Raw genomic sequence first — 27,964 nt, 5'->3', positions numbered from 1 at the left:
TGAAATACTTTGTTGTTACTAGCCAATAGAAAGAATGCCGCATTAGTAACACTTGTAAATAGAAAACTTACTTGGGTGTTTCCCGTCCGGCGGTTTTGATTGTGAATGAATAAAAATGACAACGTTCGACTAATGTAATGATCAAACATTTTTTTTATATCTACGTTTTAGTGACTAAAAAAATAGTAATTGTTAATCACTGTTTCAACTTTAATATAATTATGAAATTATGATGAGTAATCTTGCGTATTATTTGTTTGTGTTACTTTGCAGCTACATTTTAAATACGAATGCAGGTTAGTTCAACGACTTCTCGAAAACAATAATTTTATTTATTATTTAATTAATTAGATTGTTAGATAAAATTATATTTTAGTAGGTAATATATTTTTAAATAGTTTACTTATTTAGAAATATCCAGGTCGGTTTTAAACAGCTATTTCTTTTATAATTTTGTTTAATTGAATTTACTCCTCCTTTAATTTTAGACATTTAATTTTAAGAAACGTGAATATGGGTATAACATAAAACTAATTAATATAATATAAAATAATCGTATGTTCCTTTAGCCGAAATGTACTATGTAAACTGTGTGTCATGTTCCAAACTCACTTTTATACTTGTATTATTAGTAAGAATTATGTGATATAAGGGTATTCACTGACCGTATTTATATATTTATATCGCTTATATCTCCTGTGGCAGTGGGCAGGTACATACATAGTGCCAAACTATCATAAATATTTACCATTATGAATAAAAATTGGTGTATCTTTATAATGAATGCCTTATAATGAATTAGAGATATTTGTCAATTGTTAACCTTGTAGTTGAGGAATGGGCAGCAGTGTCCCTCTTAAAACTTCACCAAAGCCTGAGTGTAGTTGCCAGTCTGCCTGCTAAGTGTGGCAACTATGGGCAAAATCCCTCTTTATAGGGGTAGACCTATGTTCAGCAGTGGCCAGTTAACAGCTGATAAGATGATGATATATTGGTTCACTTAGGCAAAGCAGAGAGATATGGTTAGTAGGCTCATAGTGGACATGTCTGTGAATATCCCATTGGGAATTATAGTAAGAAATTGACAAATCAATATAATTTATTCATACAAGGGATTTTTTGGGTGCTTATGTATGCTAATATTTATTAACCCTACTGCCCAATCCTGTAAGCATCTTCAACAGAGAAGAAGTGACAATGAATGTGACTGTGAACTTTTTTATGACATGAATAGTACTATGGATAGTGTATTTAAAATAAGTAATATGGATATTGCAGAAGGCACTCTGACATGCATTTTGTGTGTATTCATTTATCTGTCAGTAGTGAGAATATTTTTTTATTTATTTCATTTCAGAATCAACTCGTTACTACTATGACTATGAGTGCAATGAACCACTTGTAGCAACATCTAAATTAACAGCCACATCCAGTTTGAGGGACAGAGGACCGGATAATGCCAAATTATATGGTAAGTATATGCTTACCCATGTGTCTGTACAGTTTTTATATGTGTGCACCATTTTTTTTTTAATTAATGTATATTTTATTTGAGCCTGCTATTTGGCAGTTCTTTTGTTGTTTTTTTTTGTATACATTCATGTATATTTTTTATATAGATATGTATAAAAATAGAATTTTTAGAGATTTTTTTAAATAAATATTTTATATGTAAACGAATTAGTATAGATTTAAGCTGCATGTAGGTGCCATAGAGGAGTGTTTTGCATTTTTTAATTTTGCTACATTTATTTTTTTGTTTGCTAATGGGGATATGTGAATTGGATTAAAGAGTTTAAGACAATGTTGCCAGTATTACAAAAGAGGTTAATTAATCTACAGGTTCACAAATTCTCTAAGAATCTGAATATTTGGTCCATATCTAAGCTTGGATGTAGATATTTATCTTGGATTCAGGGATTACGGACCAGACCAGCCAGTATTAAAATGGCTAGGCAATATAATATTAGATGGGCATTCAATACCAAACTTTGGAAACCCAGGGAAGATCAAGTATTAGATGCTTCAAGCTATATACAAACTGAGGAGAAGGAAAGAATATCACGATTTTGTTTCCAAGAAGATGCAAAGTCATCTCTTATTGGACGATTGATGCTGAGGAAGTTTGCACATTTGTCTACTTTGATTCCTTATGATAACCTCTGTTTGGGTAGAGATAAATATGGAAAACCAATACTTTTGGGTACTGGTGAATCACCCATTAGTTTTAATATTTCCCACCAGGGTGACTATGTTGTTTTAGCTGGCAATAGTGAAGTAAAAGTTGGTGTTGACACCATGAAAATTGAACCTCCTGTTAATAAAGATATAAAAGAGTTCTTCCGTATTATGAGACGACAGTTTTCCAGTCAAGAATGGGAAACAATATATAAATTTCAAACAGAGTTAGAGCAAATTGCCTGTTTTTATCGTATCTGGTGTCTGAAGGAAAGTTATGTAAAGAATACTGGCTTCGGACTGAGTACACCACTACAGGATCTGAATTTTAGTTTGAAGACATTGAACTTAACAGTGGGAGAGTATGTGCGGGATACAGAATTGTTTGAAAAGGGAGTTTTGAAGGACAATTGGAAGTTTGAGGAGACGTTACTTGATGATAAACATGCTGTGGCAGTATCTTTACACATCAATAAAGATTTAGAACAAGAGCCAGTTCCTTTCTCATTTCTATCATTTGAGGAACTAGTGAAAGAAGCGAAGCCATTGAATCAGCCTGACTTTGTATTTCGTGATGAGTTCATGAAAAAACAATTTAAAAGCTTTTAAAGTATTTGAAAAAAAATTGTCATGTGAAAATATAAAATTATTGTTTAAGATAAGTTTAGGAATTTGGGGTATTTTGTTAGTTAAATTACATTCACTCAATATGATGACGTATATATATGAAAATTTTAATTATTGTTAAGCATAAGTATCAAATTAAAGCATTTAAAACAATCGATCCACATTTCTTTTATAACTAACACATTAACTGACACTAGTCAGGTTAAATCACCCTCGATACTGTGATCTCTCAACAAGGTTTGAACGCGTGGACGGCGTCAGAGAATGACTTCGACCAGCAGCTGATTATAGACCTGGGCACAGTAAAAAATGTGACGAGGATCGACACTCAGGGCCGTGCTCACTCCCAGGAGTTTGTGGAGGAGTACCATATCAGCTATGGCTCCAATGGCCTCGATTATGCCCAGTATAAAGCAGCAGGGGGAGAAGTGAAGGTAATGTTGGATCAAAAAACTTATTTGCTAATATAATACTAACAATAAATGGGGTGAAATGCTAAGAGTATGCGGCTCTGTTGGCATGTTTCGCTTCGCATGTTTTCTTTTGTATTTATAGTGTAAGCTTGCTTTGTATTTGTTTCTACTTTATTTACTTGGTTTATAAAATTCTGAACGTTACTTAACCAGTTGTTATTCTTCTACTCTGTTTTGTTATCATAACATTCTGTGACGTGGTTATGGTTTAAATTTAAAACAGTTTAAATATAATAGTAAATGTTGTTATGGTAATGTAAATAAACTGTTCAACTAATTCACATGTAGAATTCAAATCTCTATAAATTACAGCAGGTCATTTAAATCTTTGTAGAAAAATAAACATTTTCTGTGAAACAATTGTGATAAATTCAAACCTATTAATCTTAGATGAGTTTATCTTGTGAACCAGCTGTGGTTTTTAAAAATGTATACAATTTTTCCATAAATATATAAATTATTTAAAATACTGCTAATTATATAGATATATAAAAATATATAAAATAAATGTAAAAATTTAATACTGACAATATGCGTGAGGGGCTAATAAATCGGTACAAATGCTCCATATAGTTTTCATTGCATTGTCAAATAGTATATGTGTATATGTACATATATATATATAAATACTGAGTATATAACTGCAGTGTCATAAATTGTACAACGTATGAATACAAGTATTGCCAACAACAAAATTATATTACTACTAATCGTAAAAGAAAAAAACATACATATTGTTGCCAACGTGGCCGCCATTCGACACGTGCTGTAGCAAATTAATTGCTACATTGTGGATATTGTGGCAGCCATGACATTAATGTACAAAACATTATTACGATTTGTCAAATGCATGGAAAAGTTGTATACTTAGTATTGAGCTTAACATGTACAGCACTGACTAACTTATAATGGTGAAGGAACATCAGCATGGACTTCGTTGGAAAGCTCTTACTACCAGCACCTGACGATAAACCTCGGCAAGCGCAAGGAGCTGCGCAGTGTAGCCACTAGAGGGCGGTATGCGACAGACGAGTACGTCACAGAGTACATGTTGCAGTACTCTGATGATGGGGAGAGTTGGAGGGTCATGACGTCGTCGGGTGGATATGCGCAGGTAATTATGACAAGATTGATATAGTAGGATTTAGGGTATGGATGAAATGGATAGCCCTTTGGCCGGGTATTAGATACCGGATATTCGATAAACTGTAAGGCGTTATTTAAAACTAAACTCATCGGTTTAGCTCCCGTATTAGTGCAGCAAAGATGATCAAATTTATCCGGCCAAGTATTGAGTTAGTATTCGGTATCCGACCGGATTTGAGTAACAATTATCCAACTTATACCAGCCCCCTATGATAAAGCAGAAACGTATCTACTGTAGAATTGTTTTTTTTTATACAACTTAGAATGGCAAACAAGCTGACGGCCCACCTGGTGGAAAATGGTAACCGTCGCCTATAAACATGAGCACTACCATGGTCATAACAGAGTATACTGTTTCGCCCATGATACCCTCCATGCGTTGCCATTCCTGAGAACTCAGGTGTTATTCTTCCGTACCCAGTAAATTCACGCCATATCCCACCCTTCAAACCGAAACACAGCCATGCAAACACAACTGCTTCACGGTTGAAACACGTATGGGACAGAGGTGTTCAAGCAAACGACTTTTGTACAAAGTCTGGTAAAGGTATTGTATTATTATGAAATCCTGTGTAAATAATTTCAGTAGTGAATTGTAGTTAGTATATTTGATATTAAGCTGTACTAATTGAAAGTGGTTTAATTTTTTCGCTAGCTAATTAACATGTGTGTTGGTAACATATCGCTATCTCTTTCACTCCAATACTAATTAAAACTGGTCAATGGTAAGTTGGACGCGCACACCGAAGGTTGCGTACCTTTTTCAGTCTATATTTTTAAAATGATTATAATATAGTTTAAAATGTATTAATTATATAAAATTAGTTTTCATACTTTAGTAGGAAAAAAAGCGAAGTTCTTCGCGTATATTTTTCTATGTGTATTTTACGCTACGTCTCCGTTGTTTCTAAATATATTTTAATGCTTTTTTTTTTTTTAATATTGATATATTATTTTTCTAGTTTTTATTTCAAAAGACAGGAATTGTCTTACGTTTTTTCCATATTAAATATATTTATAAATTTAAATTAATGTTACAAAAAGGAAATATTTGGTGTACATGAATAAAGATGATTGATTCAATGATTGATATACATATGTAGGAGATAAACTCGAGGACTTTTTAACACGTTGATTGTCATGGAAATTATCAGAATTAAATGGCCTAAAATGACAATTTGATTTAATCACATTATATTATTGAAAACTGTAATTCTAGTACATAGTTATAATCAGAAAGTATATATAAAAAAAAAAAAAACATTAAAATTATATTATATTTCTTGAATTTTTTTTTATAGTTATATTTTTGGTTCGTATTTTAATAAATTTTCTATTTATGCAAGTTAGCATTGATTTGTTCTTTTCTCCCAGAAGCCATCTATCGATATTAGCAGTCAATGTGTTAATGCATTTTTTAAATCCTTGCACCTATAGTAAGCTGCATTGTGACGCCAGTGTGGGTTGCTAGTCTACATATAATAAAACTGTAGAGGTCCAATGTCGGTTGTTGATAAAAATATATATAGATTCAGAAGGATGTTAGAGAAATAGAAATCCAGATTTTTTCAATTTTTTTTTGTTTCTCTGTCTATTTGATTGTATAATGAATAATATTTACAGTAAATAAATCCAGATATAATAAGTCGCGATACAAAATATTGTTCGGTAAAATTGCTAAGACAAGGAGATTGTCAAGAACGTCATTATTTACTTTTCTACAACTATGTAGGTTTGAATGAGGTTGGTAGCCTACACAACTATAGAGGTCGAATGTCTGTACATAGAAAAAAAAAAAAACGCTAATAACCCATTCAGAGGGATGTTAGAAGTGAAATAAATAAATATATCCAGAGTTTTTTCAATTTTTTTTTTGTTTTTCTATCTGTTTGTCTGTTTGTACGGGCTAATTTCCGAAACTGTTGAACCGATTTAAATGAAATTTTGCATGGTAGTTTACATTTCTGGTCATCATGTTATATACTTTTAATCAAGAGTTCCCGTAGGATAGTTAAAAAACTATAGTAACTTATACAGCTTAATAACCTACTTAAATTAAGTAATTTTGACCTAATGCAAAGAGTGAGAACGACACGTCATTTGTTAATTTGGATCCAGTATTCCCAGACATAATAAATAGGTAGGTACACACATTGATACATACTAATGTATCAACAACAGAATGTTGTCATCCTATAATAAGGTCGTAAACATTGACCATGATATCGACATCTTTGGTAATTCTTTAGTGCAGTTTACTAGGCTTATTAATAATATGGATTGGTAGTTAGGTCTTCTCTAATTGTATAATTGTTTCTTAGTATACATTGACGCTATATCTGTTAAGCTGTAATAAACCTATTATTTTTTCATGTGTTCATATGGCCTTAATTCAATTGGTAGTTTTTGGTTTGAGATGTTTTTGTTCAAGTAAACTTAGATTTAAGCATTTTTGAATAGTAATTTTTCACTTTTTACTTACTTATGACATTGTACATTGTTTGCTTAATTGTTGTGAGCACATTGTTGGTGTGTCTTTTATAAATAAATAAATAGGAATGACAAATACCACGCGGACAAAGTCGCGGGCATCGGCTAGTAATGAATAACTTTGTTGCGTTATTACTGAACTAAATTATCTCCCGCAGTGGGATACCGTGTGAATATGCCAGATGTTGTACATTGCCGTTATGTTCGTGTTATGACAGGTAATATTTCGTGCCACACGCGGGTGTGGCCATGGCTACCTGATAACACAAGGGTGGAATATAAAATTCGTGCTTACTGCGTATCGCTTGTATAGCATAGTTAAATAAGTTATTATGCAACTTATCAAATACAACCTAAGTATATCATATATAAGAGTAGAGTAGTATATATAAGTTTTTAAAACAATTCATTCCATTTATGAATAAATAATGGGGGGTCGTTCTACATCGCATTTGCCCGTACGGGGTCTCCACTCAACTTTTCTTCCCCATCGCTTGTCGGTTCTTCGAGCTATGTGACCAGCCCATTGCCACTTCAACTTGCTTATCCTTCTAGAATGACGACCTCAAATGCATTGCAGGCGGGGGAAGGCATTGTTAGCAATGGAATTTGACAGCCTCATTGCTAGCAATATGCCCTATTATTGTCGACCTCCACGTGGTGCCTTAAAGCACTGGAAACCTCGTGAACAATTCTTGTTGAATAGAACGTCACGCTGGGCTCTCTGAAAACTGCTTTATCCTCACCTATCATCCCTCACTGGTGCTCCGATGGTGTATACCGATAGCGCGGGTGGGGTTACCATTCTATTATCACTCATAAAAAAATGCATTGCAGGGAGTCAGTGGATGCAGATGGCTCAGAAGCGTTTCTTATGGCAATCTGGTGGAGGCCTGTGTCCAGCAGTGGACGAATAACGGCCGACATGTTTGATGATGAATAAATAATTAAAGTTTGTGTTTCACAAAAAAACGACTTTAATTATGGCAAAGCCTTAAATTTTGATTTAATAATTAAAGTATTTAATGTATTTTGATAAAATTTCTATGCGACTTTAATTATACCTTTTTAGATAAAAAAAGTTTAGTCTAAATCGGTTTATAAATGATAGATTTAGAGGTAACAAGAAAAAAAAAAAAACAAAATACTACTGAATAGAGAATATCCTTTTTGAAGTTGATAAAAAAAGATATATAATTTATTTGAATTAACTTACAGCACACAAATAATAACAGCATACACAGTAAAAAGAGATAAAAGAATGCATATGCAGGAAAAAAGTAAAATATAAAACGATTTCGCTTTTTGAGTTACTATCCACGTGGTCAATATAATTGTTTTATTATGATTTCCATAAAGCACAATTTTTTTGTTATTAATCTTATAAGTGGTTAATAAGTTTGTAACATGATACTAACGTTAACACCTTATACCAACTACAGTGATCCCATATAGTACGTGTATATCAAATTGCATAGTGATTGGTTTAGCCGTTAAGGCGCTATAAAATAACAAACAAACAGGCTCACTTTCACATTTAGAAGATTAATAATATCTAAATCACTACAGGCAATTATAAGTAACTATAAGGGATTAAGATTATATTTTAAATGTTATATATAAATGTATAAGACTAACGAACTCTTGTATTTTGTGATTACTTCTGTAACATGCGTTCAATTCCAGATGTTCGAGGGGAACCAAGACGGCAATACGGTGCATAGAAATGAATTCGAAGTGCCTATTATAGCTCAGTTCATACGTGTCAACCCAATGAGGTGGCGCGACAAGATCTCCATGAGGATCGAACTCTATGGTTGTGATTATGGTATGTTGGTTGTCTAATTTTATATGCAACTTAGAATGGCAAACAAGCTGACGGCCCACCTGATGGAAAGTGGTAACCATCACCTATAGGCATGAGCAGTACCATGGACATAACAGAGTATACTGTTTCGCCCATGATACCCCCCATGCGTTGCCATTCCCGAGGACTCAGGTGTTATTCCTCTGTACCCAGTAAATTCACTGCCATATCCCACCCTTCAAACCAAAATACAGCCATGCAAACACAACTGTTTCACGATAGAAACACGAATTGGACAGAGGTGCCTAAGCAAACGACTTCTGTACAAAGTCTCCCTCTAGTATCCTCTGTCTCTACATTACAGTTCTATTTAAAAACACTATTCTTAATACTTCTTTGATGATTTTCAGTTTTGAAAATTAGACTTTGATCAATAGTTAGTCACCATGAGTTTGATATGATTAGTTGTTATTGAGACTGTTCAAGTAAATCCAAATTGATGGGGTTGTATTGTTTTAGATTTGATCATCAGATCAACTTTATTGTATCACAATATTGTCACTGAATATCAAATTTGAGTTTCATTCGGTAACCAGCTTTTGTTTGGAAATGCACTGATTGATCATTTTTGAACTTCGTAAATAAGTCAAAATAACAGCTTGTAAAAAGTTCAAAGCTCCATTTATTTTCACTAGAATTAAATGAAACACTGTCTGATCGTAGAGTGTTGTGGGAGGTCATGTCTATAGGCCACGGTTACCACTTTCCATCAGGTGGGCCGTCAGCTTGTCTGTCATTCTAAGTTGTATAAAAAAAATTTACAATCCATTTTACTCTACTTTATTTTTCTTTCTTTCGTTTAATACCAGTTGCGGATACCATGTACTTCAATGGTACATCCCTGGTGAAGGTGGACCTGCTCCGCGACCCGATATCGGCGTCGCGCGAGGCTATCCGCTTCCGCTTCAAGACCAGTACAGCATCAGGCGCGCTGCTGTACTCGCGCGGCACCCAGGGCGATTACGTCGCGCTCCAGCTCAGGGATAACAGGCTGGTGCTCAATATTGACCTTGGTAAGAATATAATTGTGATACCCTTTGTGGACATGAGTGAAGAGGCTGTTCACAGTTACGGAGCTTCTATCATCGATCTCATCTTCACGTTCTGTCAAGTGATCGAGGTCATGGAGCTTTATATAATAAAAAAAGTTATTGAGCGACTGTTATTTTGACAGATTTTTAATCATTATATTACGCGATTAGTTCGTCAATTCCTGAATCTATTTTCACAATAAATAGATTCGCTCCTGTATTAGTTTTGTGACCATTGCTGTTTGCCATGCAAAATCTATATGTAAATATTCGAGGCCACTTTCTAAATTCAAGTGTGTACATGTGAAGTATCTACGAAATATTTCGTCGCATCTCGTCTGAAATAGCTTTTTGTGAAGACAAAGTGACGATCGACCTAATGAAAAGTGGTAACCGTTGTCGACGCTGAAGAAACCTCTTTACCCCTTTTTTAAGAACTCCATGCTGTAGTCTCTTAGAAAAAACTATCTCATTCCATAACCTGAGTGTTCCTGGGAGAAAACATCTCTGAGATCGCGCTGTGCGCGACCATATAGGCTCTAAGGTATGGAGTTGAACTCCTGTCGATGCTGAGGTGCATCATCTTCATCAGTTCCTCGGCACAATCCGTTGTATAAATGGTAGAACATGCAGAAGGAGGCAAAATCTTTCCTAAGACTTAAGGTTGAGAAGCCTATAGTATCTCGTAATTTCACTGCCATGTCCCTTCATATTAAAACAGCCAAGCCTTTATGGTGGTAGAAACATGAGTGGGCAGAATACCCTATATGACTTGCACAAAGTATTACCCTGGTCAATGTTGTGGCGACGTGGTATGATGGTGTGGCAGGTGGCAGGGTCAGCCTGTAATTCCACTGCCATATCCCTTCAAATCAAAATACAGCCATGCAGGTATGCTTTAGGCCAGATACACGAGTGGGTAGGTATCTAAGATGACTTATACAAATTCTCCCCATGGTGGATGTCGTGGTGATGTGAGTGTGTCGTGCCAGGGTCGGGCACGTCGACGTCGCTGTCGGTGGGCAGCCTGCTGGACGACAACATCTGGCACGACGTGGTCATCTCGCGCAACCGCCGCGACGTGCTCTTCTCCGTGGACCGCGTCGTCGTCCAGGACCGGATCAAGGGAGAGTTCTCGCGGCTCAACCTCAACAGGGCGGTTCGTATATTATTTTAAAGGGTTTTTACTTTATTTTTTTTTATTATCATATTATAAATATTTTTTTTTTAATTAACTTTAAACCATTTATAAACTTTGCTTACCTACGGGAAGCAAACAGATTCAGATTTTTTTATTTTATAATAATGGACTGGTATTCCGTTTTGCGCTTTCGGTTACAAGTCAGAGATGATAGCCGGTTAGTTGACCTTTTGTGATGAATTCATAAAGAATTTCAAGATGGTTTCCAAAAGAATCACATGGAAATTGGCTTTATTTATTTATTTGAAAATTACTCACCACACAGTCTCCCAAAACGTGTAGTGAGCTTTATTTTACAAACTTACAAATTTTGTACAACATTTTAAAAATATATCTATTTTGTCATTAAATATATCAATATCTGGCTGCTGAGCAATCAGAGAATTGAGCAGGGAAATAGCCTGATAAGTGGGAGCAAACTGAGCAGTTTCTCCCACAGCAAGCAAGTCTCGAGCAGAGACTTGGAACATTACTAACAATTTCCACTTCCAGAATATTACAGTTTTAATATGAAGGTTTATATAGAGATGTATTGAGAATTTTTACTTATTCTGTAGTCAATAAGAGTCACAGTTAAAATAAGAAACCTACATTATTCATCAAATTTTAAAAAAAACCTATTTGTTAATTTCTAGATATACATAGGGGGCGTGCCCAACTTCCAAGAGGGTTTAGTGGTGACTCAGAACTTCACTGGTTGCATTGAGAACATGTACCTGAACGCTACCAACGTGATCCAAGACCTGAGGGCCGGTTATGATGCAGGAGAGCCTTTCAAGTTCCAGAAAGTTAACACATTGTTTGCTTGTCCTGTAAGTAATAGTTTTTTTTTACAAATATTTTTAGTACCTTTCTAATGCATACATACTAATGGTAGCGAAATTAAACAAAATATGTAGTTTTAATCATCTAACCAGTACCTATCGTATGTCTCCTTATGGTGACTGAATAAGAATACAATGTGTCATTATTTACACACTATTTTGATGTGTTAAGAGGCGACTAAGGGAGTATATCAGAATACATCAATGCAAGAGGAAGAAAATTTAAAATAAAACTTTATACGAGCTGCCTTGGTAATTAGAAAATAGAATAGAAAATATTTATTATAAGAGAAACACAATTACAACAGAAAATACATATATAAGAAGTGTCTCATATTAGGCAAAAGGAACTGGCTCAGCTGATGCTGTGAGTGTCCCAGTGCAATGTGTACAGCCGCACAGCGCTGGTTTTCAGCCAGTCCCATAATATAACTAACACTAATCTGGTGCAGATCTCCGCCAGCGTATCCCGTTAGCGCAGGCGGGGTTACCATACCATTTTCATCCATCAAAAAAAAATCTGGTGCAGATTGTTGATATGGTATGGAGTTGGGACATTCTAATTTTTCACCCGTATTCCTTGGTAAAAATGTTCCACTGCACTAGCAGAATACTTCCTTGAAACAATGCTATTGAGTTAATTTCCTCTTATATGTATTAGATATAATGCATTTCTAAATATTGTACACTAGGAACCTCCGGTGGTGCCCATAACGTTCCTGAAGGAGGGCTCGTACGCGAAGCTGCGCGGCTACTCTGGCGGGAACACGCTCAACATCTCCCTGGAGTTCAGGACCTACGAGAACCATGGATTGCTCATATACCATCACTTCAAGAATGACGGCGACGTCAAGGTAAGGGGCTCATATTTGATGTTTTTTGAATTATGACATTTTGGGTTATTATACAAAATGCTAGGGTATGGATTTGAAATGGCTTATTCTATCATATATATTTTTATGGCATATAAAATACCCTTCGAAAAGATGTTTTGAAACAAGAACTCAGTTTTTTTTTAATGTTGTTGGCCTTATGCTGATGATTTCCATCAGCCGTATGAACTGTTTAATTTCAATGTTGTTTCAATTGTTTCAAAATTTTCAAACACCAATGCAAATAAATGCAGTAGTAAATAGTATAAATCAATTAAATTCATCATCATCATCTCAGCCATTATTTGTCCACTGCTGAACATAGGCCTCCCACATAGACTGCCATAAGGAATTGTCCTAAGCCACCTGTATACACTGATTTTCTGTAATATATTTGAGGTTGTGTCACTCCATCTAGTGGGGAAATGTCTTACACTATGCCCATATGGGGTCGTCACTCAAAAACCTTTCTTCCCCAATGCTTGTCGGTTCTTCGAGTTATGTGACCAGTTCTTTGCCACTTCAGCTTGTTTATGTTTCGGGTTATGTCGGTTGTTTTGGTTCTGTTGCTGATAAAACCATTATAGGAATACTAAAATTGTTTTATTATATTTATTTACTAAAAATGTCATCATTGTTTGTCTTTAAATTGTCAACTACCTATAGTTCAAGTTTTGTTTAGTTTGTAAGTAGATGGCGCTGCGTGTCGTCTCCAGTAATATTTATTTATATCCTCACTAGGTGTTCTTGGAGGAAGGCAAGGTCAAAGTAGAGCTGGAGATGGCTGGATCACCTCGCGTGAAGCTGGACAACTACGCGGAGGAGTTCAACGACGGGCGCTGGCACGCGCTTATGTTGACCATGGCCGTCGACAGCCTCGTGCTCTCCGTCGACCATCGCCCCGTCCGGACCACCAAGAAACTGCGGTTTTTCACCGGCTCTACTTACTATATTGCTGGTTGGTTCTTTTGTGTTTTAGTTTCGCTCTTGTGTGAAGGTTCTAGAGGGATTTTGGGAAACTTTTACCTTCCTGTGTCACTAGCCGTCTCTTTCGGCCATTAAGCAGGCGAACTTGTTTGTTTGTCACGATTTTAGAAATGGCAACACATTAGGTGTGCTCGTTACTGGCTTGTTTATATCTATTTGTGATGAAAAAATCATGGAAACACCTTTACAGATGTTTATATTGTTGATTAAGTAAGTTAATGAGAAATATAATTTTAAAAATTGTGGTAACAGGTGGCAAGTCTCCCCCGCGAGGGTTTATCGGGTGCATGCGTAAGATCGCTGTAGACGGCAACTACCGGCTGCCCACCGACTGGAAGAAGGAGGAGTACTGTTGCCCCAACGAGGTCGTCTTCGACGCCTGCCAGATGATTGACAGGTAGGTTGATGAATTTTTGTTGTACAAGTAATTTTTTTTATACAACTTAGAATGGCAAACAAGCTAACGGCCCACCTGATGGAAAGTGGTAACCGTCGCCTATACACATGAGCCGTACCAATACTGTTTTGCCTATGATACCCCCCATGCGTTGCCATTCCTGAGGGCTCAGGTGTTATTCCTCTGTACCCAGTCAAATCACGCCATATCCCACCCTTCAAACCGAAAAACAGCCATGCAAACACAACTGCTTCACGGTTGAAACACGAATATTAAGTTTTATAGTATTTTTTATTAGTTTGTATTTGTAAAATATTTTATTAAAAATTTGTAAAATAATTAATAGTGTACCTTTAAAAGTATTCATGTTAAAACCTCTTATCATATATTTCCATGTACTATAACACCAAATCGTTCTCCATTCAGGCTGTGCCTATGGTACTCCCTGCCACTCTCTATATGGAGTGATTAGTTCTTGGCTTCGTTTAAAAAACAAGTCAAATCACTTTTTAATTTTTATTTGTATATTATATTTTTATGTTTTCTAGTGCAATAAAGAGTTAAATAAATAAATGAAATTCTATTTAGGAGTATCCTATTTTTTTTAAGAATGTAATGTCTGGCTGTACTAATTTTATTATAATTATTTTATTAATTGATTAGTAAAAGTGAAAATTACATTTAGTTTGGTTAAAATAAGAAATCTCGGGAGGATACAAGTGAAGGTAAAATTGTATAGCAGTAATTTTTTGTTGAAAATTCAAATAAATTGTGGCATTGAGATTAGAGAGTATTAGAGTATTAGACAGAGAACAGACATGATAAAGCATGAACAGTAACCAATGGACGGTACACTGTTTTTTATGTTTCCCATGGTGTTATTTATGTCTGCAGGCAATGAATACCACTTTCCACCTGTTGGACCGTCAGCCTGTATGTTGTTACTGTTGCTGATCGTCTGCTTCCGGTCTATCGTGGCGTTAGTGTAAAGCTAGTGTTGTCCGCAGATGCAACCCGAACCCGTGCGAGCACGGCGGCTCGTGCTCGCAGTCGGCGGCCGAGTTCTCGTGCGACTGTCACGCCACCGGCTACGCCGGCGCCGTCTGCCACACCTGTGCGTATACTACTCTACCTGCCTACCGCATACCATTCAGTGACAGATAAATTATCCAAATACGTTATTTTGTACTGTCTTTAGTCCTATTTATTCCCTTACCATACATTCCCTTAAGTCTAATTTACTCACCAATTAATCACTTTGAAATGTAAAACGGGTTCATATGTTTGGACCTAAATGGTCATGTAAAGGGGAAAAGAGATTGTTAGTAATGAGGTCTAATTGACCCCTTGCTAGAAAAACACTATGAGGTCGACCTCTTCGCGGATCACTCTGAAAATCATCGTGGTTAATTCTAGTAGAATTCGTCACGATGGGCTAACTGACCTGCTTTCATCATCACTTATCATCCCTCACTGGTGCCCCACCATCGTACACCGATAGCGCAGACGGGGTTACCATTTCATTATCACCCGTTAAAAGGAAATCGTCATGCACAATATGGTTGTTAAGGAATTTTCTTCCGCGAACGCTCAGGCTGTGGGATTCCACAGTCTCCACGGTCTCTAGGGAAAACCTTGGCAGGAAGCTGACCTTTATTAGGTTATACTATATGAGGTTTTTCAAAAAGCATATATTAAGGTTTCTTTAGGGTCGGCACCCCTAGTGTTGCAGGTGTCTATAGGCTACAGTAACTCTTTACCATCAGATTATAAAAAAAAAAAAAACTAAATTTGTTTTGTTCCTAATTCCTGCTCTGTGTACGTGAATTTACATATTTATTTTGCTCTAACATATATATTACTGTTTTTTTTGTAATCACCACTATATATTTGTAATGTAAATACCGCGTCATATGTCGTAACTACGCCATATCATGCTAGTTGCGTCGTTAGCTTATAACTTGCAACAAGGACTAATAGTATGTCTGTCCGCCGCATGCAGCGATGCATCCGCTGTCGTGCCAGGCGTACAAGAACGTGGCGGCCGTGTCGCGCGCCGCCGACATCCTCATCGACGTCGACGGCTCCGGCCCGCTCGCCGCCTTCCCCGTCACCTGCCAGTTCTATTGTGAGTGCGCAATCGCTTCATACTTCAACTCTATTAACATTGTCTCATTATAAGTAGTCTGGCCATGAAACAAACTTTGATGTTATTAAACAAACTTTTCCTTTTTTCAACTTTTTAATTGTTTTGAATTTGGAACTACCTTGGAGGCATGAATAAAAACCAAAGGTGGCCATTTTGAAAAGAATATTTTTTTATTTTGCTGACATTTTAATAAATATGTAGGTATAAAGTTTAGTAATATTACATTACTTTATAAAAAAAATGCATTTTCATTTGTAACAGATTTTATGGCTGGATTAGGTATTTATTATGTACTGTTTCTGTAATGTCTTATTATTTACGAGGTTTGTCCGGAAAGTACGTATAAAAGTTTTTAAAAATTTTATTTTACAATTATTCAGGTAAATCAATTTTATCCCCTTCAAAGTACTCCCCCTGTGACATAATGCACTTGTGCCAACGCCCTTTCCACTGTGAGAAGGCTCCTTGAAAGTCCTCTGGTTGTAGGTTTCTCAGCTGCCCCGTCGTAGCTTTTTTTATCTCATTTATGTCCCCCAAATGCCGCCCCCGAAGTACCAATTTGGTTTTTGGGAACAAGAAGAAGTCACACGGGGCCAAATCCGGCGAATAGGGGGGTGTTCGGTCACCGTAATGGAATTTTTACTCAAAAACTCACGGACAACAAGAGAGGTGTGGGCAGGGGCATTGTCGTGGTGAAGAATCCAACGCCCCTCTCGCGCCAATTCTGGACGAACTCGTGCCACACGAGCTTTGAGGCGTCTGAGCACATCGACGTAGAATTTTCCATCAACTGTCTGGCCTGGAGGGACGAATTCTTGATGCTTTCTCGGCCCTCTCTGAATCTTTTTAGCCACTTGTGGACGGTTGGTTCCTTCACAGCATCATCCCCATAAACTGTTCTGAGATCGGCAAAAATTTCACGGCCATTCTTGCCGAGTTTCGAGAGAAACTTGATTACGACGCGCTGCTCTTCAACGGAAGCGGGCTCCATGCCGACGGGGTTTCGTTAAGAGGTAACTTCACAGATGGCGTGACAAGCCAGTTCGCACCGCACGGCGGTCAGACCAGAACTGAAGCATTGTTAGGGACATAAGGAAGGGGTCCTGCGCTTACCTGGCCTCCCCACTCCTCTTTCTCGCATTCCAGAACACTTTTATACGAACTTTCCGGACAGACCTCGTATTTTTATTTGTATGACATCGTGGTCACTGTCACTTACATCACGATTTAATTGCTACCATCATATATTTAGAATGCATAGGTTATTCTAAACTGTGTATTCATTATATAATAAGAAACTAAAATGTATGTGATATGAACATTTAATTTTCCTTTTGATATGATATGATGATGAAAGGAGAGGATTCTGGTGTGTGTGTGTGTACACATAATGCTTTTAAGAGGGATGCTGCTTCCTATTCCTCGACTTCTCTTAGTTATCTTTTACGACATTCATAGGAAAAGCCTATTTTTAGTCTAGCTCACATAGCAACTTTAGGGTGGTGTAGTAGCCTATAAAAGCGAGGAATGTTTCCGTGCAGCGGACGGGCGCGTGGTGACGGCGGTGCGGCCGGCGGTGTCCGGCGCGGCGGTGGACGGCCACCAGGAGCCGGGCGCCTTCCGCCAGGACGTACACTACGACGCCTCGCGCGCGCAGCTCGAGGCGCTGCTCAACCGCTCGCACGCCTGCACGCAGCGCCTCGACTACGCCTGCAGACACTCGCGCCTGCTCAACTCGCCCAGTTAGTCTCTTTATCCAGTCTTCCATGTTGTAAACAACTCTCACCTAGCCATTCAAAAGACATGTCTAGGCAAAGAAGTGCTTCCCGAATTGTCTGTCTGATCTGTCACTGGTGTTTCTTTACAGTCTATATTTATATCTCATTACAGCATATATCAAGAATACAACAACAAATAACCCCTATTATTTTAGTGTGCACATCAGTCTATATTCCCAGCACTTATTTGTCGATGTCATATGACTGCGTTGACATTTGTACGGACTGCTTTAGATTGTGTTTGTGCAGTAACCCAGATTGGAATCTCAGTCATGGCACCAGTTTTAATACTATTGTTAACATTGATGCCGTGACCAAGATCATTGTGTTTCTACTAAGGAAGAAAGAATTATTGATCGTAATTCTATTAATCGTAGTAGTAATAAATTCTATTTATTTTATCATTGACAATTTATAATGTGGTAACAGGTGATGAAGGTAGCTTCCACCCGTTCGCGTGGTGGGTGTCCCGCACCGGACAACGCATGGATTACTGGGCTGGCGCCACGCCCGGCTCCCGCAAGTGTGCCTGTGGCCTCCTAGGTGCCTGCATCGATCCCACCAAGTGGTGCAACTGCGACGCGGAGTATCCTTACCTCAAACCAGAGGGTGAGTAACTATTGAAATAACGGGCGCTATTTAAACATCAAAATGCTGTTTGTTCATATTATACCTTTTACCAGAAATACGAACAGTATTCTTTTATTATTTAATTACATTAATTTTTTGTAAATAAATATCCAGAAATTTTATTTTATTAAAATAATTTCTTGACAGATTTCCAAACGGACGGTGGGGAGATCACAGAAAAAGAATTTCTGCCTGTAAAGCAGTTAAGATTTGGCGACACCGGCAGTCATCTTGATGAAAAAGAGGGCCGATACACACTTGGACCACTCATGTGCGAGGGAGATGGTAAATAAAAAATTAATAATATTAAAAGACTTAATACATTTTATGAATCACAAGGCAATAATGTAATCGTTTTATTCTTTTATTTACAGATTTGTTCAGCAACGCGGTGACATTCCGCATTTCGGACGCGGTTATTTCGCTGCCGACGTTCGACCTCGGACATAGTGGTGATATCTACTTTGAATTTAAGACAACTAAAGAGAATGCAGTATTATTACATTCGAAGGTAATAATCTCCTTATGTTTTGCTTCTGATACTATTCCAAGGGTTATGGGTCTGATTAAAGTGTGACGAAATTCACAGAGAGATATTACAAAAAGTATTTAGAAATAATATAGTGTATGTGATTGTGTACAGGGACCCCAAGATTATATAAAGCTGTCGATCATCGGCGGCGACCAGCTGCAGTTCCAGTTCCAGGTGGGCGATACGCCATTGGGTGTATCCGTAGAGACTAGCACCCGACTCGCAGATAATCAGTGGCACTCGGTCTCCATCGAACGGAACAGGTATATTAAATTTTGCTTTTATTAATATAAAGTATTATATGAAAGCCAGTAAAGCATTATTAATACATTTTTTAGGTCAAGCCTGTTCAGTGTTTGTTTTTATTTTAGCCGTTAACTGTCCACTGTTGAACATAAACCTTCCCCATAAGGAGAGTTTTGTCAGCAGTCGCCACGCTTGATAGGCGGGTTTGGTAACCGCAGTTAGGCTTTAACATATGTTTTAAGAGGGACGCTCTACTCTATCATATGCTCCCTTAATCGCCTCTTACGACATCCATGGGAAAGGGAGAGGTGGTCCATTCTATGCCGGGACATACACGGCGATCAGTATTTGTTGATGTAGAAAAAAATATTTTTCGTATAATTTTTGCGGAGTGGTTCCGATATATTAGGGGCCACCTTTCCGTTATACGTGGGTGATGTAAGAGGCGTCTAAGGGACTTAATGGTCAAGAAATAGACAGTAGCGTCCCTTTTAAAACATCACTAAAGTCTAACTGTGCTTACTAATTCGCCTGCCAAGCATGGCAACTACTAACAAAACCATTCCAATGGGAGACCTATGTATACTAGTAGACAGTTAATAGTTGATATGATGATAATGTTTTGGATGAATTTTCATTTAGTTCATTTCAAGCATTTATAGACAAGTACCCAATTTATTTTGTCGTGTTATCTGTGTAATTTGATTTTGGTCTTTAATATTGAACGGGGGGGGGGGAGGGATATAATATACTCAATATATGTATTTGAATATGTGTGCGGCGTGTGCAGGAAGGAGGCCCGCGTGGTAGTGGACGGCGCGCTGAAGAACGAGATCCGCACCGCGAAGGAACCCATCCGTGCGCTACAGCTCACCACCGCGCTGGTGCTGGGCGCGTCGCTCGACCGCAAGGACGGCTTCGTCGGCTGCATGCGTGCGTTGCTGCTCAACGGCCGGCCGCAGGACCTGCGGGCGCACGCGCGCAGGGGTGCGTACATATGCGTGCACACGCACATACACACATACACACACGCACACGCACACGCACACGCACACCTACACATACATATACGTCAATAGTATATACGAGAAATTTATCAAAACACTACACATTTTAAATTAAAATATTGACATAATTGTATTTTTTGTTATTATAAAGTGCATGCCCAAAAGAAGGGCAATAAAGTACAGAAAAAGTAAAAATAGGCTAAGTATACACCCTTGAGGTACACGGGTAGTGAGAGCGCGTTCTGGTGCAGGGCTATACGGCGTGGGCGAGGGCTGCGCGGGCCGCTGCGACTCGGCGCCCTGCCTCAACAACGGCACCTGCCTCGAGGGCTACGACTCCTACGCCTGCGACTGCCGCTGGACCTCCTTCAAGGGACCCATCTGCGCCGACGGTCAGTTCTTACACTTCTCTTTTATACTCTGTATGACAATTTGTTTTAAGTTCAATTTGGAGTGGCAAAGGTACTGACGGTACAATGTGGCACTCACGATTGCCATTCCTAAAGAGTGAGGTGTTTTGCTTCTCTATACACTGTTCTTTTTAACGGACGAACCCCATCTACGCTATCGGTTTACGCTGATGGTGCACCGGTGAAGAATGGTAGATGAAGATGAAGCAGGTCAATTAGCCCATCTTTTTTATTGGTTTACATTCAGTTTAAATTTAGAATTGCTAATTACTTTATCACTTTGTGTATAAATTTCTTATACAATTGAATATCTTAAATCAACTTATACAGAAATCGGTGTGAACCTCCGGCCAAACTCGATGGTGAAATACGATTTCCTCGGCTCGTGGCGGTCCACAATCGCGGAAAAGATCCGCGTCGGCTTCACCACCACCAATCCCAAGGGTTTCCTCCTCGGATTCTATTCAAACATATCCGGCGAGTACCTCACGCTTATGGTGTCTAATTCAGGTAAGAATTACATACTATGATAGAAAATTGATTGAATTTTAAATGAATGTGTATGATGTATTGCAGTTTTACTGAATCAACGTCATATCAGCCTTTAAATGTCCACTGCTGAACTAAGCCTCCCCATGGAGGGGTGGGGGGGGGGGTTCCCAGTAGTTGCTACACTTTGGCAGGAGAATTGGCAATTGTAGTCAGGCTTTCGAGATGTTTTAAGAGGGATACTGTTGCTTCAATTATTTCATTTAAAATAATCGAGGCAGCAGTGTTGCAATTTTGCGCCTAAAGTATGAAAAATCAAAAATACTTTCTCGACTACATATGGACACGATGCTATTATCAGCAGTGTTCTAAAATTATGTAAAACGAAATAAGAATATAATGTTACTTTATTTATATCTCGATATCTATATAATTTTTTTTGTAATACATAGAAGGTATAATGTATCAAAAATACCAAATTTAAATAAAAGAGTGTTGTTAAATTATAAATACCATTTCTCTGAGCGTGCGTGCATGCATGCGTGCGTGCGTGCGTGCATGTGTGCCTGTGTGTAATAGTCATTACCTGAACTTGATATTCAGCTGTGGGTACGCAGGGGCGAAATTAATTAAAACAGTCTACAAACTTCCAATGTGTATTTAGGACACTTACGCGTGGTGTTCGACTTTGGGTTCGAGCGGCAGGAGATCATCTTCCAAGGGAAGCACTTCGGTCTCGGCCAGTACCACGACGTGAGGCTCTCGCGCAAGAACGGCGGCGCTACCTTAGTGCTACAGGTACCCCTACACAAATATCTTTTTTTTTTTTAAATTGGTGATGAGAATCACGCTTATTGTCCAAGTGTGGACGGTGGTACGGTGGGTCCAGAATCCAAGTCAGTTGACTCGTCATGATGAATTTATCTGGAATTAAGCATGATGGTTTACAAAAGGTAAAAATGTTGTAAATCACCTATTTTCATCCTTGAAAATATTGTAATAAATAATAAAGGATAATAATAAAAATAAACTTCGTGAAAGCCGAAACCGAGAAAAAAGAGAAAATATCTCGACCTGGCTCACGAGGTGACCGAAATGTGGGGGGTGACGTCCACTGAAATCATTCCAATCGTTTTGTCCGTGAACGGTCTTATCCCAACTAGTCTGGAACAACATCTCAGACGGTTGGGATTCCAAGGTGGCTCACTCTCGGGAAAGATACAGAAAGCGGTGCTCTTAGATACTGCCCGCATTGTACGCCGGTTTCTCTCCCTGGGGCTTTGTACTCCGGCCGACTGTGCTTCTGCCGGGGGTTAGTTTGCCATCTCCTCTCCTTAAGAGGGGAGATGTGAGTTTTGTAATAATCTAAATAATAATAATAATCATCATCATCACCATATCAGCCGTTAACTGTCCACTGTTAAAGATTGGCTTCTCTCTATGGGGAGAACAAAGGATAATACATCTGTCCAATTGAACTTAATAAAAAATAAATGTATATAAAGCTGCTTGGCTATTGTGGTTTTAAAAGTCTTTATTATGGGGACAGCAGCGAGATAATAATATAATTAATGAAGTTTTAACCAGAAGGAGACCAGTTGTGTTTGCATGTCTGTGTTTCGGTTTGAAGGGATATGGCAGTGAATTTATAGGGTACAGAGGAATAACACCTGAGTTCCTCAGGAATGGCAATGCATGGGGGGGGGGGGGGGGATCAAGGGCAAAACAGTATACTTTGTTATGTCCATGGTACTACTCATATCTATAGTCGCCGGTTACCATTTTCGATCAAGTGGGCAGTCTGGTTGTTTACCATTCTAAGATATTAAAAAAAATAAGTTTATATATATTTAAATTTTTTTTTTAAAGTTATATTGATGATTGGAAAACAATAAGTTTTTCTATTATGGAGTAAGTCGAGCATTGTGTGTACTGGTCAGGTGGACAACTACGAGACCCAGGAGTACAACTTCAACATCAAGGAGTCAGCGGACGCGCAGTTCAACAACATCCAGTACATGTACATCGGGCGCAACGAGTCCATGAGCGAGGGCTTCGTGGGATGCGTGAGCCGCGTCGAGTTCGACGACATCTACCCGCTCAAGCTGCTGTTCCAGCAGGACCCGCCGCCCAACGTGCGCGGCCAGGAAGGTTTGTGCAACTATACATTCATACTACACCTCATAGTTTATATGACCAAATGCAAATCTCTATGACCGTAAAGCAATAGCCTTAATGCAAAGCATAATCTTTGATATCCCGTGTGATCTTCTTATTAATATAATAAACTTTTTTTTTTAAATGATTGATAATGTAATGGCAACTCCACCTCCGCTAACGGGCTACGCTGGCGGGGCACCAGTGTGGTGATATATTATGATAAGTGAGTATGAAAAGGCAGGTCAGATAGCTCACCGTGATGAATATATTTGGAATTCAGCACGATGGTTTCCATGGGAAATCACGTGGAGGAAGACCTTACCAGTCCCATTGCTAGCAATATACTCGGGTATATTGCTAGCAATGTGACTGGTAGTCCGCATTACTAACAATCCCTTCCCCCCTAATTTAATAAAGTTGTAACTAGATGATGTTTGTACATGGGAGATCATCATATCAGCCTTTAACTGGCCACTGGTGAATATAAATCTCCCACTGGGGGGGTTTTGTCAGTAGTTGCCACATTTGGCAGGCGGATTGGTAATCACAGTTAGGCTTTGCAGATGTTTTAAGAGGGACGCTGGTTCCTCTTAATTCCTCTTTCTCTCACAGTCGCCTCTTACAACACCAGGAATGCGTTTATGATAGGGGTGGAACTCGAAGAAGAAGCAGAACTAAGTAGCCGGCAAAAGCTGATAGTGATGTAGTGCATGTGTTGTGTACAGGCGTGGTGCTGCACGAGGACTTCTGCGGCGTGGAGCCGGTGACGCACCCGCCCGAGCCCGTGGAGACGCGGCCGCCGCCCGCCCTCGACCTGCAGCACGACCTCGACTACCACCGCACCGACGAGGCCATCCTCGGCAGTCAGTACCCTGCCATTCATACTAACTTGGAATAGCAAACAAGCTGACGGTCCACCTGATGGAAAGTTGTAACAATCACCTGTAGTAATGCTGATTCCACAACCACGCTCAGGTTGTGGAATGAGCTCCCTGCCGAGGTTTTCCCAAGAGGCTACAGCATGGGGTTCTTCAAAAGGGAGGTAAAGAGGTTTCTTCCGGGTCGGCAACGCACGCGTTATACCTCTGGTATTGCAGGTGTTCATAGGCTACGGTAACCACTTACCATCAGGTGGGCCGTATGCCTGTGTGCCACCTCAGTGGTATAAAAAAAAAACATGCACGATGCATCATGAACATAACGGAGTATATTGTAGCGCTCATGATACCCTTGACGCGTTGCCATTTCTGAGGGCTAAGGTATTATGCCTCTGTGCCTTGTAATTTCACTGTCCTTTAAACTGAAGCACAGCCATGCAAATGAGTGTTTCACGGCAGAAACACGAGTGGGACATAGTCACATGACATTACATACCTAAGCTGAAGGTAACGCTTTTTATTGATATTTACTAACATTATATTTTAATATAATAATTATTTGTGTTCGCGTCACAGCCGCTCAAGACTAAGGGTCCTGAATGGTCCCGAAACTAGTTGAGCTTTTTTTTAACAACTTATAACTAAGTTAAACCGGTAGTTATTAAATTAAAATGAATTAGTGAATATTATTTGTTTGTTTTTCAGCTGTACTGGCGTTCATCTTCCTGCTGCTGATAATTGTGGCTGTGGTGTTGGTGCGCGCACTCTCCCGCCATAAGGGAGAATATTTGACACAGGTAATACAGGAATATTACATATTATATGCAGTATTCCTACATTTTTCTTCGAATGAAATGGGATAAGTTTCTGATGATGTACTCATTTTTTGGGCAAATAGTATAATTTATAAGATAAAGAATAAGAAAGGTAAGATATGTGTGAAAAAAACGATAGAGACAAACAGAGAGAGAGATAGAGTTTTTTTTGATGAGTGAAAATGGTATGGTAACCCCGCCTGCGCTAACGGGATACGCTGGCAGAGCACCAGTGAAGGGTGGTAGATGAGAAGGAAAACAGGCCAGTTAGCCCATCATGATGAATTCATCAGGAATTAATCATGATAGTTTCCAGGGGGAACCGCGAGGAGGTCGACCTAGTTGGGTATATTGCTAGCAATGGGATTCACAGTCTCCATTACTAACAATCCCTTTCCCCCCTACGAGAGAGACAGTAGGAGTGAGGGCGAGTGACATGGTGACATAAGAGGGTCTTTTTATGGGTGAAAATGGAATGGCCAAGCCCTCTCGCGCTATGAGTTTACACTAGAAACACCAGTAAGGGAGGATAGGTGAGTGTAAAAGCAGGTCAATTGGCCTATTGTGCTGTATTTAATAAGAATTAAACAAAATGGTTTCTAGGGAGAATCACGTAAAATTCGATTTAACGGTATGTTGCTAGCAATGGGGCTGCTAGACCCTATTACCAACAATCTTGTTTTTCCTGTTTTTTTTTTTTATATCGAATCCTTAAGTCTTTGGAGAGATTTTGCCTCGCTCTGCATGTTTTACCGCTTGTATAACGGATTGTGCTCAGGGGAACTGTTCAATATGATGCCTTCAGTGGTATAAAATTGATGTGGCGATACCGTCCGTAGGAGGAGCGCGGTGCAGAGGGCGCTGCCGGGCCGGACGCGGCGGCGCTGGCGGCCGCCACCGGCGCGCGCGTCACCAAGCGCAGGGAGTTCTTCATATAGGCGGCCGCTGCGGCCCACCACACCTACCACACCCACCACACCCACCACACCCACCACGCCCACAAACATACATGCTATTATCACACTTTATACAGCTCACACATCAGTATTGTTTAAACTCAAATCACCATCAATCAATCATATTTGTATTTATATTCTGTACTGATTTGTAACAGTATTCACCTGTGTCCTCAGGAATGGCAACGCATGGGGGGTATAATGGGCGAAACAGTATACACTGTTATGTGCATGGTACTGCTCATGCCTATAGGCGACGGTTACCACTTTCCATCGGGTTGGCCGTCAGCTTGTTTGCCATTCTAAGTTGTGTAAAAAAAAAAAACTTTTTTGAAAGTATAACAGTAAAGGACGGTCGTCGAAAATATAACAAAATTCGATCATAAATATATATTAATGTTTAAAAGTACAATGAGTCCATTGTGTGATACTATCCGCCATTAGACATATTCGATAACAATACAAGACCTCTAGACAAGTGGCAAGCGAATTCGTCGATGGAATCGACATCGCTAGCAAGTCCATGAGTTAGAATGAGTCATCCGGCGTTGCTATCTCATTCTATCTCACAGATTCGCTAGCGATATCGATTCCATTGACAAATTCGCTTGGCACTTGTCTAGAGGCCCAGGGTGGAAGGGACAGGTTTGACAAAACAGCTGATTCAGATGAACAGTCTGAATCAGATGGCTAATTATTTTCTCAACGGTTATACACCACAGCTTTTAATGATTCTTAGTTTTGGCGCCGCGCAATGTATTTGAAATGTTACGATCCACACGACGCGTGGTACCTACAAGGAGCACTCAGTAGTGCTTCTTCGTAGGTAGTTTTCGTATGCTTGAGGCGTTGACCTAACACAATTGATTCCGTGCATCGCGGTAGGATTTTACGTATATTACGTTGCTGTTTTTTTTTGTATTCCATAGTATTTCACTATATTTTTTTTTTATATTATAACAATATCATAGATTATAAATGAAAAAAAAAATGGGAAAGAATTTTAAATTTTCTAGAATGATTTTCTGTTGGTTTTCAGTTTAAAATAATGATCTGAATTCACTGTTTCAGTTTTTGCCAACCTCTCCCGTACAGCCTGTATATTATGTAAAGTCGCATAAAATTCGACATCATTAGTACTTCCATTTTATTTAAAACTGTATCTTGTCGCTGTTTTACTTATAAACTATCTTTTAGAGATGTCTATTTGCACAGTATGAAATCAGGGGGTCTATCACGTAATGAAATTTGGAATTTTCGGGCTCAATTTCGTATTTTTGTTCGTACTAAAATCGGCACAGTAAATGGAGCTTAACATTTCGTTCGTCATAAATCCTTCCTTAATATGTAATTCGAAGAAACGATATTTTAACATTTTTAACAGTGTTTATTATGTTATTTTGACGTCAAAATCGGGTTTCGTTCGGTTCCGAAATTTCGGAAAATATTTCATGGTAGGCCCTCAGAACTGATGACATAAAACGTTCGATTCGTAGCGACGTTTATATCAAGCACAGTACAAAATGTTGTGGTCATTGTATCTCTAATACGTGTGTAATCTAAGCTTAAAACGTTAAAACTATAATAGATATGCCATTAGCCACTTGATAGAAATCTATATCGTTCTGCCTTAAGTACTAAACTCTTTACTAAAAAAAAGTGTGTTAACCTTATTTTAAATATCGAAGTATTTTGTCTTTTTCCTATGTGCTAAGTTCTCAATGGGAAAGAAAGTGACAAAACACTGTGATTAGTTACAGTAGTAGTAAAAGTAATGTTGTAACTCGAAACATTTGTGTTACAAATATATCCTTCCAAGTG

The 27,964-nt window shown here is 38.6% G+C and overlaps 1 protein-coding gene across 3 annotated transcripts; it reads left to right on the top strand.

Annotated features, from left to right (window-relative positions):
• The first annotated feature begins 75 nt into the window (after nt 1–75).
• LOC113513973 (neurexin-4) lies at nt 76–27,964 on the top strand. Of its 3 annotated transcripts, none has more exons than XM_052899522.1 (25): nt 76–296; nt 1,358–1,471; nt 4,196–4,392; nt 8,601–8,742; nt 9,591–9,794; nt 10,805–10,971; nt 11,649–11,825; nt 12,530–12,691; nt 13,451–13,667; nt 13,949–14,093; nt 15,101–15,207; nt 16,096–16,221; nt 17,784–17,984; nt 18,450–18,629; nt 18,798–18,935; nt 19,025–19,161; nt 19,294–19,445; nt 20,219–20,415; nt 20,687–20,827; nt 21,176–21,355; nt 21,999–22,132; nt 23,275–23,485; nt 24,220–24,357; nt 25,078–25,169; nt 26,027–27,964. In XM_052899522.1, the coding sequence occupies exons 1-25, from the start codon at nt 230–232 to the stop codon at nt 26,123–26,125; spliced, it is 3,825 nt and encodes a 1,274-aa protein (XP_052755482.1). In that variant the 5' UTR covers nt 76–229; the 3' UTR covers nt 26,126–27,964. The 3 variants fall into 3 exon arrangements, with proteins under 3 accessions (XP_052755482.1, XP_052755481.1, XP_052755483.1); XM_052899521.1 differs by lacking the exon at nt 4,196–4,392 and adding an exon at nt 3,043–3,239; XM_052899523.1 differs by lacking the exons at nt 76–296; nt 1,358–1,471 and adding an exon at nt 3,106–3,239.

Source organism: Galleria mellonella, unplaced genomic scaffold, assembly GCF_026898425.1.
Source record: "Galleria mellonella isolate WM207_F2 unplaced genomic scaffold, CSIRO_AGI_GalMel_v1 utg574, whole genome shotgun sequence".
Classification (NCBI taxonomy): Eukaryota; Metazoa; Arthropoda; class Insecta; order Lepidoptera; family Pyralidae; genus Galleria; species Galleria mellonella.
This window is presented reverse-complemented; position numbering and strand designations above follow the sequence as displayed.

Bases quoted from the DNA above. Each gene is read 5' to 3' on its own strand.
- LOC113513973 (XM_052899522.1), top strand. From the start codon at position 230: ATGATGAGTAATCTTGCGTATTATTTGTTTGTGTTACTTTGCAGCTAC. The intron at 1,472-4,195 runs GTAAGTATATGC...ATAATGGTGAAG, and splicing joins GGATAATGCCAAATTATATG to GAACATCAGCATGGACTTCG. The intron at 18,630-18,797 runs GTGAGTAACTAT...ATTTCTTGACAG, and splicing joins TCCTTACCTCAAACCAGAGG to ATTTCCAAACGGACGGTGGG.